The sequence below is a fragment of the Phyllostomus discolor genome, chromosome 5 (assembly GCF_004126475.2).
Source record: "Phyllostomus discolor isolate MPI-MPIP mPhyDis1 chromosome 5, mPhyDis1.pri.v3, whole genome shotgun sequence".
Classification (NCBI taxonomy): domain Eukaryota; kingdom Metazoa; phylum Chordata; class Mammalia; order Chiroptera; family Phyllostomidae; genus Phyllostomus; species Phyllostomus discolor.
The window spans coordinates 153396498-153411407 of NC_040907.2; the positions used below are offsets into that span (position 1 = coordinate 153396498).

The 14910-nt window shown below is 51.3% G+C and overlaps 1 protein-coding gene across 1 annotated transcript; it reads left to right on the forward strand.

Annotated features, from left to right (window-relative positions):
• The first annotated feature begins 6863 nt into the window (after window positions 1-6863).
• On the forward strand, window positions 6864-9851 carry KAZALD1 (Kazal type serine peptidase inhibitor domain 1). The gene is given in 5 exon segments (XM_028512791.2): window positions 6864-6903; window positions 6905-7415; window positions 8460-8620; window positions 8702-8849; window positions 9036-9851. Coding segments are annotated over 5 exon segments (942 nt in total). The 5' UTR covers window positions 6864-6876; the 3' UTR covers window positions 9131-9851.
• Window positions 9852-14910: the final 5059 nt, after the last annotated feature.

Genomic DNA, 14910 nt, shown 5'->3' on the forward strand with positions numbered 1-14910 from the left:
TCTAAAATATTTACTTAATGTCTAAAATTTTTAAAAACTGACAAAACCAAGTGTTGACAAGGATATGGCACAATGGGAGCTCTCATAAACTGCTGGTGACTATGTAAACTGATACAGTGACTTTGGGAAAAATCGTTTGGTAATTACTAATATTGATAGTAGCAGTAATTTTATTCCTAGGTGTATCCCAATTTATATCAAAGTCAAAAGCAGGTGACATTATAGAGTTATAAGTGAATTAATAAACAGAAAGGATTAGTGATTGGGAGGGAGCACAAGGGAGCTTCTGGAGGTGTTAGTAATATTAAGTTTCTTGACTTATATGATAATCACATGAGTGTTCACTTAAAATGTTAATTGAGGTATACAGCTATTATGTTCACTTTTCTGCTGGTCTGTTATACGTCAAAACAAAAAAGAGAAATGCAGATTGATTTAAACATCCTTTGCAAGTTTATCAATACAAAATGTGTCCAAGACTTCTGGTCAAGATGGTGGCATAGGTAAACACGGCTTGCCTCCTTGCATAACATCAAAACTACAACTAACATGTAGAACAACTATCACTCAGAACCATCAGAAATTGAGTTGAATGGAAGTCTGACATCTATGGAATTAAAAAAAACCCACATCCGTCCAAACTGGTAGGAGGGGCAGAGATGCTGAATGTGCTGCTCCCATATCCACGTGTAATGGATAAAAATTCAGGAGGGATTTCATGGGAGTGAGGAGTCTCAGCCCCTCACCAGGTCCCCCAGCCCAGGGTTCCAGTTACAGGAAGATAAGCCCCCATAACTCCTGGCTGCAAAATCCAGTGGGGATTGAGTCAGTGTAAGAAACTTCTGGAGTCCTAAGCAGTTCCTTTTAAGGAACCCACACACAGACTTACTCAGACTCACTCCCTCTGAGCTCCAATACCAGGGTAGCAGCTTGAAAGGAACCAGGGACATACAGGGAGAAACTGAAGTATCTGGCATCAAGACAGGCACTGGGGGACAGCTTTTCCTCAGACAAAAAGGCAGGCAGAGGCCACTGTCCCTTTTCGGAACCCTCCCCCAACAGAGCCACAGAACCAACAGACAGGGGCTATATTTAAGATTCCATCAACCTGGCTAGCACTGTTTACCCTGCCCTGGAGATCCCCTGAGGCTTGTCCCACCCAAGCTGTTAACAGTGGCTTTTCCATATAAATGGCTGGTCTTGGCTCCTGCTTCACAATTTCCTAAATCCTATCAAACAAGCTATAGCTGGCCTCAGTAAACCCTCACCCCCCCACACCTCTTGCTAAAGTGGCCCTAAGACAGGCACTAGCAGCAGACAGCCTAGATTCACAACTTGGCCTCACTTGGGAATCTCCAAGCCCAGCTCAAGTAGCATCCATCTCAGATTGCTTTATAGCTCAGACAGTGTAGCCCTGGGCAGAACCCTGGTGGGGGCTGACCTTGGCCTACACCATTTGGGAAACTCCAGAGCCTTCACACCCAGTGGACAGTTATAGACCACATTGGAGCACCACCACCCTGCCCCTGCACAGCTGATCCTCCACAGAAGGAGGAAGTTGGTGGTCAGTGGTAACAGCTAGTCCTTGCAGCCAACTGGCCAGGGTAAATCCCTTCCACTGACCTGCCAACAGCAATCAAGGCTCAACTACAAGAGAAGGGTGTACTCAGCTACCATGGAGGATGCATCTGGAGTACCCAGTTGAGTGATAGGGAGGCTGTGCCACTGGACCCTGTGGGATACCTATAACATTAGGCCATGCTACCAAGACAGGCAGTCATAGCAGCTCCACCTAACACATAGAAACAACCACAGGGAGACTGCCAAAATGAAGAGACAAAGAAACATGGCCCAAATGAAAGGACAAATCAAAACTCCAGAAAAAGAACTAAATGAAATGGAGATAAGCAATCTATCAGATACAGAGTTCAAAACACTGATTTTAAAGGTGCTCAAGGAACTTAGTGAGGACCTCAACAGCATAAAAAGATCCAGTCTGAATGAAGGATCTATTAATTGAAATAAAGAACAATTTATAGGGAAACAATAGTAGAGTGGATGAAGCTGAGAATCAAATCAATGATTGGAACTTAAGGAAGCAAAAAACAACAAATCAGAACAAGAAGAAAAAAGAATCCAAAAAAACCCAAGGACAGTGTAAGCAGCCTCTGGGACAACTTCAAGCATTCTGATATTAGCATAACAGGGATGTCAGAAGGAGAAGAGAAAAAAACAAGAAATTGGAAATCTATTTGAAGAAATAATGAAAGAAAACTTTCCTAATTTGATGAAGGAAATAGACATGCAAGTCCAGGAAGCACAGAGAGTCCCAAACAACATGGATGCAAAGAGGCCCACTTCAAGACACATCATAATTAAAATGTCAAAGGTTAAAGATAATTAGAGAATCTTAAAAGCAAGAGAAAAGAAGTTAGTTACCTACAGGGGAGTTCCCATTAGACTGTCAGCTGACTTCTCAAAAGAAACTTTGCAGGCTACAAGGGGTTGACAAGAAATATTCAAAGTCATGAAAAGTGGGAACCTACAGCCAACATTGCTCTACCCAGTAAGGCTATCACTCAGAATCAAAGGGCAGATAAAGAGCTTCTCAGAGAAGAAAAAACTAAAGGAGTTCATCATCACCAAACCGTTATTGTAAGAAATGTTAAAGGGACTTATTTAAGAAAAAGATCAAAACTATGAACAATAAAATGGCAAAATATGTATCTGTCAACAATTCAATCTAGAAAACAAACTAAGAAAACAAGAAAAGAGACAGAATCATGGGTACAGAGAGAATTTTGATGGTTGCCAGATGGGAGATGAGTGTGGGGAAATGGGTAAAGAGGTTAGGGGTTTAAGAAGTACAAATAGGTAGTTACAGAATAGCCATGGGGATGTAAAGTACAGTATGGGAAATGGAGTAGCCAAAGAACTTATATGCATGACCCATGGATATGAACAATGGTGTGGGGATTGCTTGAGGGGAGGTGCTGGGTTGAGGAGGGCAAAAGGGGAACAATTGGGACAACTGTAATAGCATAATCAAAATATAATAAAAAAAATAAACTCATAAAATTTCTCTAAAAAAATGTGGCCAAGTCATCAGGTCAGATGGAGTTACCATCTGCATCTCAAGACGGATGGGAAATTGGGTGTGTGGTTGGGGGACAGTTGCCTCCTGGGATATAAGAAAACTAAGGAAATTTTCTCCTATTTTCTTTCTGAATATTTTAAAGCTCATTCAACATGCCTTAATGCCTAGGTATCCCAAAGAGCTTGTCTTCTGGGTATTTCAGCTTTCATTTGGTAACATATAGGTGAATTATAATGCTTATTTTCCCACCTGGTTGTCCCAACTTTCTACATTTGTCTCAGCATTCTAATTTACCTATAAAATATCTTCTACTTTATTATGAAAAATAGTTTTACAAAATAAGTGTTATACTCAGCCATTTGCCTCATTCCAAATTGTCTTAGGGTGTTTATTGATGAGATATATGGTAAATATTTCCCTGGTTGTGATTAGTATCCATATACTTTTTTTTTTGCTTTACCTTATTTTCCTATGCATATTTTTCCCTTTGACTGAGTTCACCTATTTGTCACAGTAGGCAGATACAAGGTATTCTGTCTTAATTACCTAGTGGAGCTTTTTTAAAAAAACTGATTTTAATGTTCTGAGGAAGCACAATTCCTCTGTATCCATTTCTAATGGGTCGAATAGACCATTTGTTTCATTTCTGCTTCTCCCTTAAAGTTGCAAGCCCAGTATTTTCATGGGGTTTATCAAAACAGGGCACATGAAGTGACAGGTTAGAGTGTGTGGGTCCTCTCAAGTAATTTCTTACCAACTATGTACTGACCCTTCATGGTTTTATTTGATGGTGTTCATTTGTACAGCACCCATTTCAATCCGTCATTATGTTTCAGTTATATCATGATCAGTAGCTAAACTGAAGGTACAAAAACCTGTAAACTTCCAGGCTGTGATTCACAGTGGAACACAACCTACACTCTATACCTCATTCCTTCTTCAGTACAAGCATCTACAGGAAAGATTGGGGAGGGCAAAGAGGCCGGACCATCTTTTCTTCAACAAAGTTTAACTTCACTCTCTTCATCTCAATCTAGTCTCCCCATGTAGACACACAAAGGATACCGCCACCTAGCTCCTCTCCATGATCCAGATTAGAGAATCTGGTCAAACTGATTCAACATTTTTAAAGCATGAATGCACAAAATATTTAGTAAATTTATGAGGCAAATAGATGTTATTAAATGTGTTTTGGAGCTTTATTGGATAGTGTCAGATAGTGAGGATCTCGGAACGTATCTAGACTTCCAAATCGTGTCTTAGGCAAACAATTCCCTCCTCAAAGTATTTTCACAATATGTGGTGTTTCCCTGGGACAAAAACCTCTACTTAATAAAAGCAGAGTTCCTGGAGAGTCAACATCTTTGGTGTCTACTGTATGTAGGATGTTTTCGTCACCAACCACAGGCCCACCAGGGGGCGTTCGTTCCCTGTCTAACCAGTCTTCTCCATTAGCGAGCAGCCCCGAAAATCCAGGTTAAACTTGACTTTCACACTCAGGAAGTCCTTCACATTTAATCCACAAATATTTACCAAAATTTTTCTGTTCTGGCAGGCGCGGGGTAAGTTTGCAAGATACAGTGGTGAGTTAGACACAATTCCTAATACCAGGCGCTTGGGTCATAGCAAAGACTGAAAATAAAAGCCGACTATAATAAAGTGGGTAAGAGTTTCTAGGTCTGTAAAGTTTATTGTTTAAATAAAGGCGCCAAGCCTTAGAAGCGGGAGACAATTCATTAAGAGACCGGATTGCTTCCTCTCTGTATCCCGGGCAACGATCTCCGCCCTCAAGGCATTGCCAGAGGCCGCTCCTTGGGTGAGTGGCTCCGTAAGTCACCTCGGCAATTTCAAGTCTGCTTCCTACAGTTCTCCTACACTTCACTTCTGGCTCAGGTCGACACTTCAGCTGCTCTAAAGCCAAAAATAAGGGATCCCTCACGACTATCAGCCACAGCGGGCTCCGCCCATTCTTTTTCCAGTTTAAAACCGGCGGGCTTTTCCTGTTCTGGCTTCCTAGACTTCCGGTCCTAATTCTCGCGGCAACTGCGAGACAACGCGTGAAGTTCGCTTCCCCTCCCTCTTTCGAGTTTGAGAGACCAGGTGACAGGGTACCTGTCTTCGCCCGCCTCATCAGGCCCTTCCGGCCAGAAGTGGCGTGTACGCCGCTAGGGAACTGCTAGTTGGAAGGGCTTAGACAAGGTCAGGCCGGGTTGGAGAGTCCAGGACCACAGGCGGGAACTTGAGCGTCTGGGCCTCCAGTACGCATGCGAAGCCGATCCCCCTGGGCGGTGTCGAGGCCCCACTGAACTTCGGGGTTAGTCAGGAAGCCCCCCCCCCCCCAAGTTGCTCCGCCCCTGGCCAGGTCCTACTGGACGGAGCCTGACTACTTACAGTCCCCTCCCCAGGCTGCAAAGCTCCGTTTCCGCCCCCTGGAAACTAAATTTGAGCGCGGCTTCTGTAAGCCGTTTGGGGCCGGCGGGGCGGGGCCTGGCAGACCCCCGGTAAGGCAGGCGGGCTTCCACAAGTGCTTTCCGCCCCGTCCCCAGCCCAAAGTGCCACGGTGGCGCTGGTGGCGGCTGCAAGACTGTGTGTCTCCGGCTTTGCAAGCCTCGCAACCATAACCTGTAATCCGGACCTGGAGGCGCCCTGCCCTCCTTTTCCTGCGGCCGCTGGTGGGCTCGGACCTTTAATCACCCTGCTCAGCCGTGGTTAAGGCACCTGCCGGATGTAGGGAGGGAGGAGGCGGCCAGATGTGGGGAGGCTGATGTAAGCGCCCAGTCTCTGGTCGGCGCCTTGGTGGGGAAGCTGGATGTACAAGCCTGCAATCACTCCCAGGAAGCTGGTTTTGGGCTGCGGAGAGACAAAGTTGCGTGGCCCCGCCCTACAGGAGCTCCCGACTTGGCAGCAGAGCTCCTACCCCAGGGACTGTGAAGTCAGATGGGACAGGGCCTAGCTGGTCAGCCAATTCTTCGAGCTTCACAGCCACCCCCGTACCCCCTACTTTCAATCCCCACCCCACCCCGTCTTGGTCCTCTCCCAGCTTCGGTGTCCGGTTACGGCTCCTCCATTCTCACTGTGACTTTGGCCCAGGCTGAAGGAAGTGGCCCAGGAGGGTCCTGTGCAGCCGCATAAAATTGGCAGCTTCAGAACTAGAGGATAGGGTGGGGGGGACGGGGGGGGGGGTGCTACGTCTGGGGGCGGGGAGAGGGGCGGAGAAGCTGTTCTCTGAGTGCAAGCCCGTGGGCTCTCTCAGAGATCTTCAAGCCGGAGCAGAGGTGGCTTGCAGGCCCAGCCGATTGTTCTCTGCTTTCTTTCCACTACCTACCTTTTCGGACTGGAGTCACTGGAGTCACCATTGCTCTGAAGGGCTTAGTCCCGGACACTAGGTGAGAGCTCTGGACCCTAGGACATCACCCCCCCCCCCTTCCCATCCTTATTAACAACTCCTTACTTCTTGTGGGCCATCCCTTCCCATCCACCTGTAGGGCAGGAAACTCTTGAGAGTTGGATGGTGTGTGGTGCTAGTGTGTGTGTGCGTGCGTGTGCGCGCTGAGCTTTATAACCTCGTTCTCCAACCTCTCCCTAACCCCCCAAGAACAGCCCAATTACTACCCACTATAACTGGATGACCCCCATGCCTCGGTGTTGAGGGTCCACTTGACTCCAAGGTAGCAAGGGAGGGGACAGTGCTAGAGTCAAACTTTGGTACGATGAACAGTGAGGTTTCTTCTGACCTCCTGACCTGGCTTCCCTCCCTGGCAGGGTGCACGAACCTGCTGATGCCCAGAGTGCTCACAGGGCTTCCAGCTAACTATGCCACAGCCGCCCGCAGCTACTTTGGCGCTGCCCCTGCTACTGCTACTGCTGGTGGTGCGGGAGCCGCCCCCGACCGGCGCGCGGCCGTCCCCAGGCCCGGATTACCTGCGGCGCGGCTGGCTGCGGCTGCTGGCGGAGGGCGAGGGCTGTGCTCCCTGCCAGCCGGAGGAGTGCGCAGCGCCGCGGGGTTGCCTGGCCGGCTGGGTGCGCGACGCTTGCGGCTGCTGCTGGGAATGTGCCAACCTCGAAGGCCAGCTCTGCGACCTGGACCCCAGCGCCCACTTCTATGGGCGCTGCGGCGAGCAGCTTGAGTGCCGGTTGGACGCAGGTGGCGACCTGAGCCGCGGAGAGGTGCCGGAACCGCTGTGTGTCTGCAGCTCACAGCGCCCGCTCTGCGGTTCCGACGGCCTCACCTACTCGCAGATCTGCCGTCTGCAGGAAGCGGCCCGAGCTCTGCCAGACGCCAACCTCACTGTGGCGCACCCAGGGCCCTGCGAATCGGGTATGGGTCTCCCACACACAGCACGTGGAGGAACCTCGAGGCATTGCTGCCCCTGGCCCCCGACGGCATTAGTTCCTGGCCAGAGGAGAGGAAAAGATGAGGCCTGCAGGGCAGTATCCGAGCTCGTTTTTGCTGCTCCTGCGTAGAGGCCGCCGCCCGAAGGTTTGGGTCTGGAGGTTTTCATGAAAAGCTCCAGACCCGCTGGCAGGGACCAACTCTTGAGGGAGCAGGCCCATAGCCAGTTGTTGGCCTCAAAACTGAGAAAGTGAAGAGACTCCCAGACTTTGCCCCAGACCGCTGAAGCCCAGGCAGGGAGACTTGGGTTCCTGTGGGATGCAGTCGAATTTCATTTGGCTGGCTTTGTACTGCAAGCCGTCAACTCAGTCTCCCCACCTCCTATCCCAACCCCCTTCCTCTGCGCTCAGGGATTAGTGGGGGAGGGGGCTCTTCTAACTCCCTGCATCTCAGGGAGCTCCGCCACTCAAGCTTCAAGTTTTATTTGGCGGCTTTAGTAACTTTCACTTCCTGAGCCCCTTTGATGGGTCTGGCTGGCAGAGGCTGCCAGGAAAACAAACACGCGGCGGGGGGTTCCCAACACTTTCCCCCACAGCTCCAATTCGGTTTCAGGTTCTCTGCCTTTGCCTTTGGGGATGGCCCCAACCCTGGAGTCAGGTGGGGGAAGGGCAGCTTTTTGGACCTTTGTCAACTGGACCTGGTTAGAAAAAGGGGAGGGTGGAGGAGGGAGGTGTCAGTTACAAACAGGGATAGGGGCCTAGAAGGTGGAATGAGGACAGGCGAGCAGCCTGGGACAGTGTGACTGCCAAGCTGAGGTGTGGGTCCGTGTGCTTGTGTGTGCATCGTGTCTGCTCATATGTCTACGTTCTGCATTTGCACACTGTGTGTACCTGCATCCACATTGGTATATGTGTCGTGTGTTCATGGAGGTGTATTTCCCCACACGCATGTCCACAATGATTTGTATATGGGGTCCTTGCTGGGCTAGGTGTGCCATCCTGTTCTCAGGCCTCCCACCTTCACCCCCAGAGCCCCAGATCCTGTTGCACCCATCCGACATCTGGAATGTGACCGGGAAGGATGTGATCTTTGGCTGTGAGGTGTTTGCCTACCCCATGGCCTCCGTCGAGTGGAGGAAGGATGGCTCGGACATTCAGCTGCCAGGAGATGACCCCCACATCTCTGTGCAGGTAGGGGAAGGGAGCAGAGCTTCCCTAGGGCAGCGCAGGGCCCACCTGGAAGGACCCTGCTGACTCCTCCTCCGGTTACAGTTTAGGGGTGGACCCCAGAGGTTTGAGGTGACAAGCTGGCTGCAGATTCAGGCTGTGCGTCCCAGTGATGAAGGCACCTACCGCTGTCTGGCCCGCAACGCCCTGGGTCAGGTGGAGGCCCCAGCTAGCCTGACCGTTCTCACACCCGGTAGGAGGGAGCTCTGGGTTCTGGGGCAGGAGAGGATGGTGGTGGACTCGGGCCCTGCAGTGTATATCCGTGTGTGTATGTGCGCATGGGTGCACATGCGAGTGTGGCTTTCCCACGGACTGGGATACGTGCACACGGATAGCCCCTCCTTTCTGACCTCTCTCCTTTGCCCACATGTGTTTGCAGACCAGCTGAACTCCACAGGCATCCCCCAGCTACCATCCCTGCTCCTGGTCCCTGAGGAAGAAGCTGAGAGTGAAGAGGGCGAGGACTACTACTAGGTCCCCAACCCTGGCCAGTGGGGGTGTGTGAGTGGGGATAGTTTTTGCCCCTGCTCTTGAAAAGATCTGGAAAGGGGGAGCAAAGCTTCTTAACAGATTGCTTTTAATGCCTTTAGTGGGTGAGGCATGGGGTGGTGAGACAAACATTGGAGGAGGGTAAGGAGAGGCAGAGACCAGGGTACAGGGGCGGTGGGACGTAAAGGGGCCCCTGCAGGAGATGCACGCACCCACTAAGAAGAAGGCAACAGCTGTGCTCTGGTCCCCAGGCTGAGTGGATGGGGGGAGGGGAGTGGGGTAGAGCTGACTTAAAAAGCTGCAGAGAACAGGTTCCTCCCTTGCTTCCCAGCAGCCCTTCCGCCAGCCCTGATGGGCCAGTCTTCCTAACTGCCCTTCTGCACAGCTCCTGCTGTTGTTTTCCTTGTCCCCAGTCTTTGCCTTGCCCCAGTTTGCCCTTTCTCAAAATTAACCTTCTGGGAATTTCCTTCTCTCCTAAGTCCCAGTTGCGCTTACTAACTGCAGTCCTCTTTGCTGCTTGCTGTCTGCTACCCAGGAGAGCACCATGGGGCATGGGTTAGTTCAGTGCAGTAAGATGGGCATTTGGTCATGTCCAATTTCTCCTGTCATTCTGGAAACTCCGTATTTTATACTACTTTGTGTTGGACAATGCCTAGCACAGGACTAGGCACAATAAGCACACAATAAAGGTGTATGAACAAACAGACACACAGATGCACAGATGGTTCATGCAGATGTGCACATGAAGGCGGAATTTCATGGTAGTAAGACTCTGGCTTCCAGAAGCCATGGGCCCTGCTCACCAAGCACATGTCTGCCAGATGTATAGAGAGGATGCCTGAGCTGGGGCCTACCTCCAGGGAGGAAGGCTGGAGGCATCTGGGTGGAGGGAGGCTGCGCTCCCCAGTCTGCACTCCACTGGGGCTGGGCTAGAGATAGGTTGCCCGCCCCTCTATCTCATTCCGGTTTCCTCTCCAAACAGAGCGGGGAATTCGGTCTGTGTGGGTAGGACCCAGTATGAAAGCATAGACTGGGGAGAGGAGGGGAGAAGTTTGGCTACATGCATGGCCACACCCTAGGATTCCTCTAGGAATCCTGATGTCCCTGCGGAACAAAGTCATGGTAAGCTGGTTTCCTCATCTGCCCCAACTGCGACCTGTTCTTTCTGACTGCGGAGCCCTCACGGAGCTGGACTCTTTCGCTCTCCAAATCTCTCTCTACACTTTTTACCTAGCCGAGGGACACTGGTAAGGCGCAGTGTTTATTGACTGATTGAAGAAGATGAAAGCTTAAATTCTGAAGCCACGTAGGATGGCGACGGCTTTCTGCGCGCCAGGGCTACGCCCGGAGCCTGGCGCCACAACAGGAAAGATCGCACTTGGTTGGGTGTCTGAGCTTGTCCTCTGGGGCCCAACGCAGGAGCGGGGCCTCTTGAGAGGGGCGTGGTCTGGAACCCCAACCACAGGGCTTGGCCGCCCCTCTCACGGAACAGCCAGGTTCCTCCAGCGGTTAAACCAGAGGACTGCTCTCACTGCCTGGCTGGAGCCCCTTGGCTCCAGGAGCTGCGCTCAACAAATTTGGGGCAAATTCCAAGGCGACCGCAGAAGCAGGAGTAGGGATGTGAGCGGTGTGGCCGGGGTAGGGGTCTCAAGCCATTTGTCCCTTGTCCAGATCAGAAGGAGGTGCTCCGCCCTGAAAGGGGGGAGGGGTCTGGGTCCTGCAGCAGCCTGAGAATCCGCCCCTGGATTGTTGTGCCAGGGTGGGCGGGGGGGGGGGGGGGGGGGGGGGGCGGTCCAGCATGGCCCGGCTCCAAGGCGCCCCCTGGCGGTCCCATCGTTCTTATTGCGCCCACCTACAGACCAGAGGCTCCATCCGACCCTTAGGGGGGGTCACACACTCCCGCGGGAACCCATACTCCTCGATTGCTTTCATAGCAAGTTCGGGTTCAGCCTCCTTACAGCCTCAGTTTCCCCTTCAGCGGCCCTACTTGTTCAAGCCCCACAGCCTGGAGTAGGAGGAACTCCTGCTGCGTTCTCTACACCCCCACCACCGCCGCCTCTGCTCCAGCGGACGCGCTTTAATAATGTCGCTGGAAAGTGACACGCGATTTATTATTAAAGTAATGCAGGGACGGGAAAGGTTTAATAAACGCGCTGCGATGCCGAGGATTATTCGCCGCAAATAAATGAGAGCTCAGGCGGCGTTTTAATAAATAATTTCCCGCTGCTCCCGGGGGAGGAGAGGGGAGGAGGAGGGGGAAGCTGAACTGCTGCCAGAACTCCCGGCTTCTCCTCCCCACGGGTTTCCAAGACTTCTCCGCATTTTTTTGTCCTAGGTCGCTCACACCCGACGTGTGAGGTTCCAGGAAAGCTGACGCCGAGTGGCCAGGGCCAGGGGGCGCTAGAGCCTGTGTCCCACCCCACTTCCCCACCTCCGGGATTTTTGAGTAGTTTGCTTAAAACGAGCGAATACACTTCCTTTCGGCTCTGAACCTGAGATCTGGAGTCAAGACCGGACCGGGGCAGCAAGTGTTAACCAGGATTAGCCCCTTCCAAGCCGAGGGTCCCAGGTCCCAGGTCCTGTGGCCTGGCCATTCTCCTCCCAGCTTTCGCCTGACCCAGGCTGGGCGTTCTGGGCAGTGTGTAGAGAGTAGCCGAAGGGGGGCCGTGTGTACAGGTGTGTAGTTGTCACCTGTGTGCAAGCGACCGTTGTGGGGATGGGGCTACAGAGTCTGGTTGGTCGTTACTGGAGGAAAGACCCTTGAGCCTAGTCTGAACCTACGGAGTCCTGGTGAAGCCCACCCGCTGGCTCGCTGGTGAATAGGTATTGATTTGAGCTCGGGCTGAGCAGAATTGGAGCCCCAAAGGGGCGTCCGCCCCTTCTACAGAAGCCTGGAGGTCCGAGAGTATGAACTGGATTTCGGAGAGGGCCGAGATTGCAGACTTTGGGGCCACAGGACACGCCCACCGCGCTGCTGGGTTGCGGAAAGAGGGGGAAGCTCTTGGAGAACACTGGCTCGGAAAGTTTTGTGCCTCCTACGAGAGTCGACACCTCTGGCGACACCTCTGGCAACACTTGGGAGTACAGGAAGTGGCAAAAGAGTGTCACCTGGTGGACATTTAGGGTTATGGCAGCCAGATCCGGGCTAGGGGCCTTGAGACAGTTAAGTAGGCTGGAAAATTTTGAGTAAAAAGGTGCTTTTATTTATACTCATTTATATATGTGAAGATGTCCATGTATGTGTAGTATATATGTGGTATCTTTGTGTGATATCTATGTAATACACAGGGTCCGGCACAAATAATGCATCTTTATTACACAATCGTAAGCATGTAATTCTGTAACAGTATCACACTTGAGCACACCTTATGACATTTTAGGTGAAATGTTCAAATTGCTGTCCATCGCGTGTGATACTTTCATGTACCCTACCGACCACACTCAAGCAGGCCTTACTTCTTCTGGACCCTGTATGTGGTATGTTCATGGTATTGATGTGTATATATGTGTGCCTAAATGCACAACATGTGAGGTGTGTGTATACATTAATTTATGCACATCACAACTATGTTATGTGTGTGAAGTATCTAAGTGCACACATATGTATGTAGGTAGCCATGTGGGTGCATAAGTGTATGTGTGTACATAGCATTATATATGTATTATGATATGTGCATATGGCTGTATAAACATATAATAACTTATTTGCAAGTACTCGTTCCATTACATGCCATCCTTTCAGCAAATATTTCTTATGTGCCCGCACTGTTGTATAGGGCTGGAGGTACATCACAGAAAAACACGTTGTCCCTACCTTTATGGGGCTTACCTTCTGTTCTAAGACGTGCATGTAAATAAATTACATACATGTATGTGTAACTCTGTTTTGTGTGTATGTGTGAGGCGTAGACAGACTTAAACATTCTGGTGGGCTTGGAGATTCTCTGTTGTTTTGCTCAGAAGCTTAGGTCCTGTCGCCTAGGACAGACTGTTCTAAGTGTGCAGGCAACTGAGGACCAAGGGAAAGAGGCTGGGGACATAGGCTGATTGCCTCCTAGGATATGTTTTGGTTATTTCCTCAGCCATCTGAGTGACTAGATGCTTTCTAAAATGGGGAACAACTACCTAAGTCCACTTGGAGTAAGAAAATGTGAATGAAGATTAAGTCTTCCCTCTCTACTCAGCGCAAAGCACCTTAGGAGGAAGACAGATGGGCTGGGGATGGGTGGGCATGGGGTCTGGGAGGCTGGGGGTAGAACTAGGTTCTTGGGCAGCAGTGATGAGGGCATTTAGAGACTGGGGGGGATCTGGTCTGTGGTTCAGTTGCAGCTGATGAGGGTGGTCTGAGAGCTCCAGGGGCAGGGATGGGCTGGTGGACAGATGGAGCCGGAGGGGAGTATGAGGTCAGGACCAGGGGTGGAGCTGGAGGAGCAGACGCAGAGGCTCTAGTGGCAGGGATAAACCGGGCTGGGGTGGAATTCGGAGGCGGGCCCAGGTGGAGGCATCCCTCCCTCTCTCCCTCCCCTCCCTTCTGCATGCCAGGGCCCCTAGTGTTCTCTAATCCTCTCTCTCCTCCAGCCGGGTCCCAGATGCACTGGTGGGAGAGGAGAAGAGCTCAGGCTCCAGGGCTGGTCCTGGCTTAGGTGACTCACGGGGAGTGGTGGGGTGGGGGAGGTAAGGTAGACGTCCCAACACCACTGTCCCATGAAGACTTGACCCAGCCGCCTGGGTCATTGACAGCCCGGCTGCTATGACCAACTTAAAGTTTGGGTTCAGTCCGGGAGTTTCAAACAGAGATAGGGCCTGGACCTGGACGAGATCACAGAACACCCCCACCCCCGCCCCGCCAACATACACATATGCACACATTGCTGGGACTCAGTTGGGCAAGGTGCTTCTGAATCATTTCCTCCTTCCTTCCCATCTTTTGCTAGCTGTTTTGCAAACACAGTCAAGGCCACGGGTCTCCAGGTGCCATCTTCAGTCTTGGTCTGCGGTAACCCCTGCCTGTGCCCTTCCTTCTCGACCTTCCACGCTGGACTGCTTCATCCTGAGAGCATGGTTTCTGTCCTTCCATTGCCCACCCCCTTCCTTCAGTCCCTCTTCCCCTCCCCCCAAGGTTGAGATCTTAGATCCCTAGCCTGAGAGGCTAAAGATTGGTTCCTGGCCTAGATTCAGTTTTGACATTTTCTCTGCCATCTGGGCCATTGAAGTCTTTCTGAACAGGATGAACAGTTATGAAAGTCAGTATTGGTGACCGCTGTTACCCCATGCTCAACTCTTACCCTGTCCCCTGGGTGATCAGCACCTTAGGAGGCAGGATGGATTTGTGGGTATTGAACTGAGGTCTGGAGTCCCTTGGAAGAAAAGACAGGGTCTCTGAGAAGGGATGTGGTCCCCCAGGATGAAAGTTGAGGATTCTAGGGATAGTTACTTCTGCCTTCTGCCCGCCCTCAACCCCACACCTCGGGAGCTGGGCTGGAGAAAACTCCACAAGTCTCCTGGACTCAATTGGCCCTCCTAGGGACCCAGGTTCTAAGTCCAGCTTTTTGTCTCCTCATGCCCCTCCCCCGCTATGAATGGGTGTCAGAAGGGGCAGCAGTGGGGATCCCTGGGGGCAGTGGTCTCTGAAGGGATGGGTCTTTGGGAGCAGAACTGAGCTCAGGTCGAAGCAAGGGGACGTGAGCATTGTGGGTTTGAATCTCGGTTCTGCTTTTAAAGTGCATGCCTTGGGTGACTTTCTCAGCGTCCCTTCTACTGTGTCC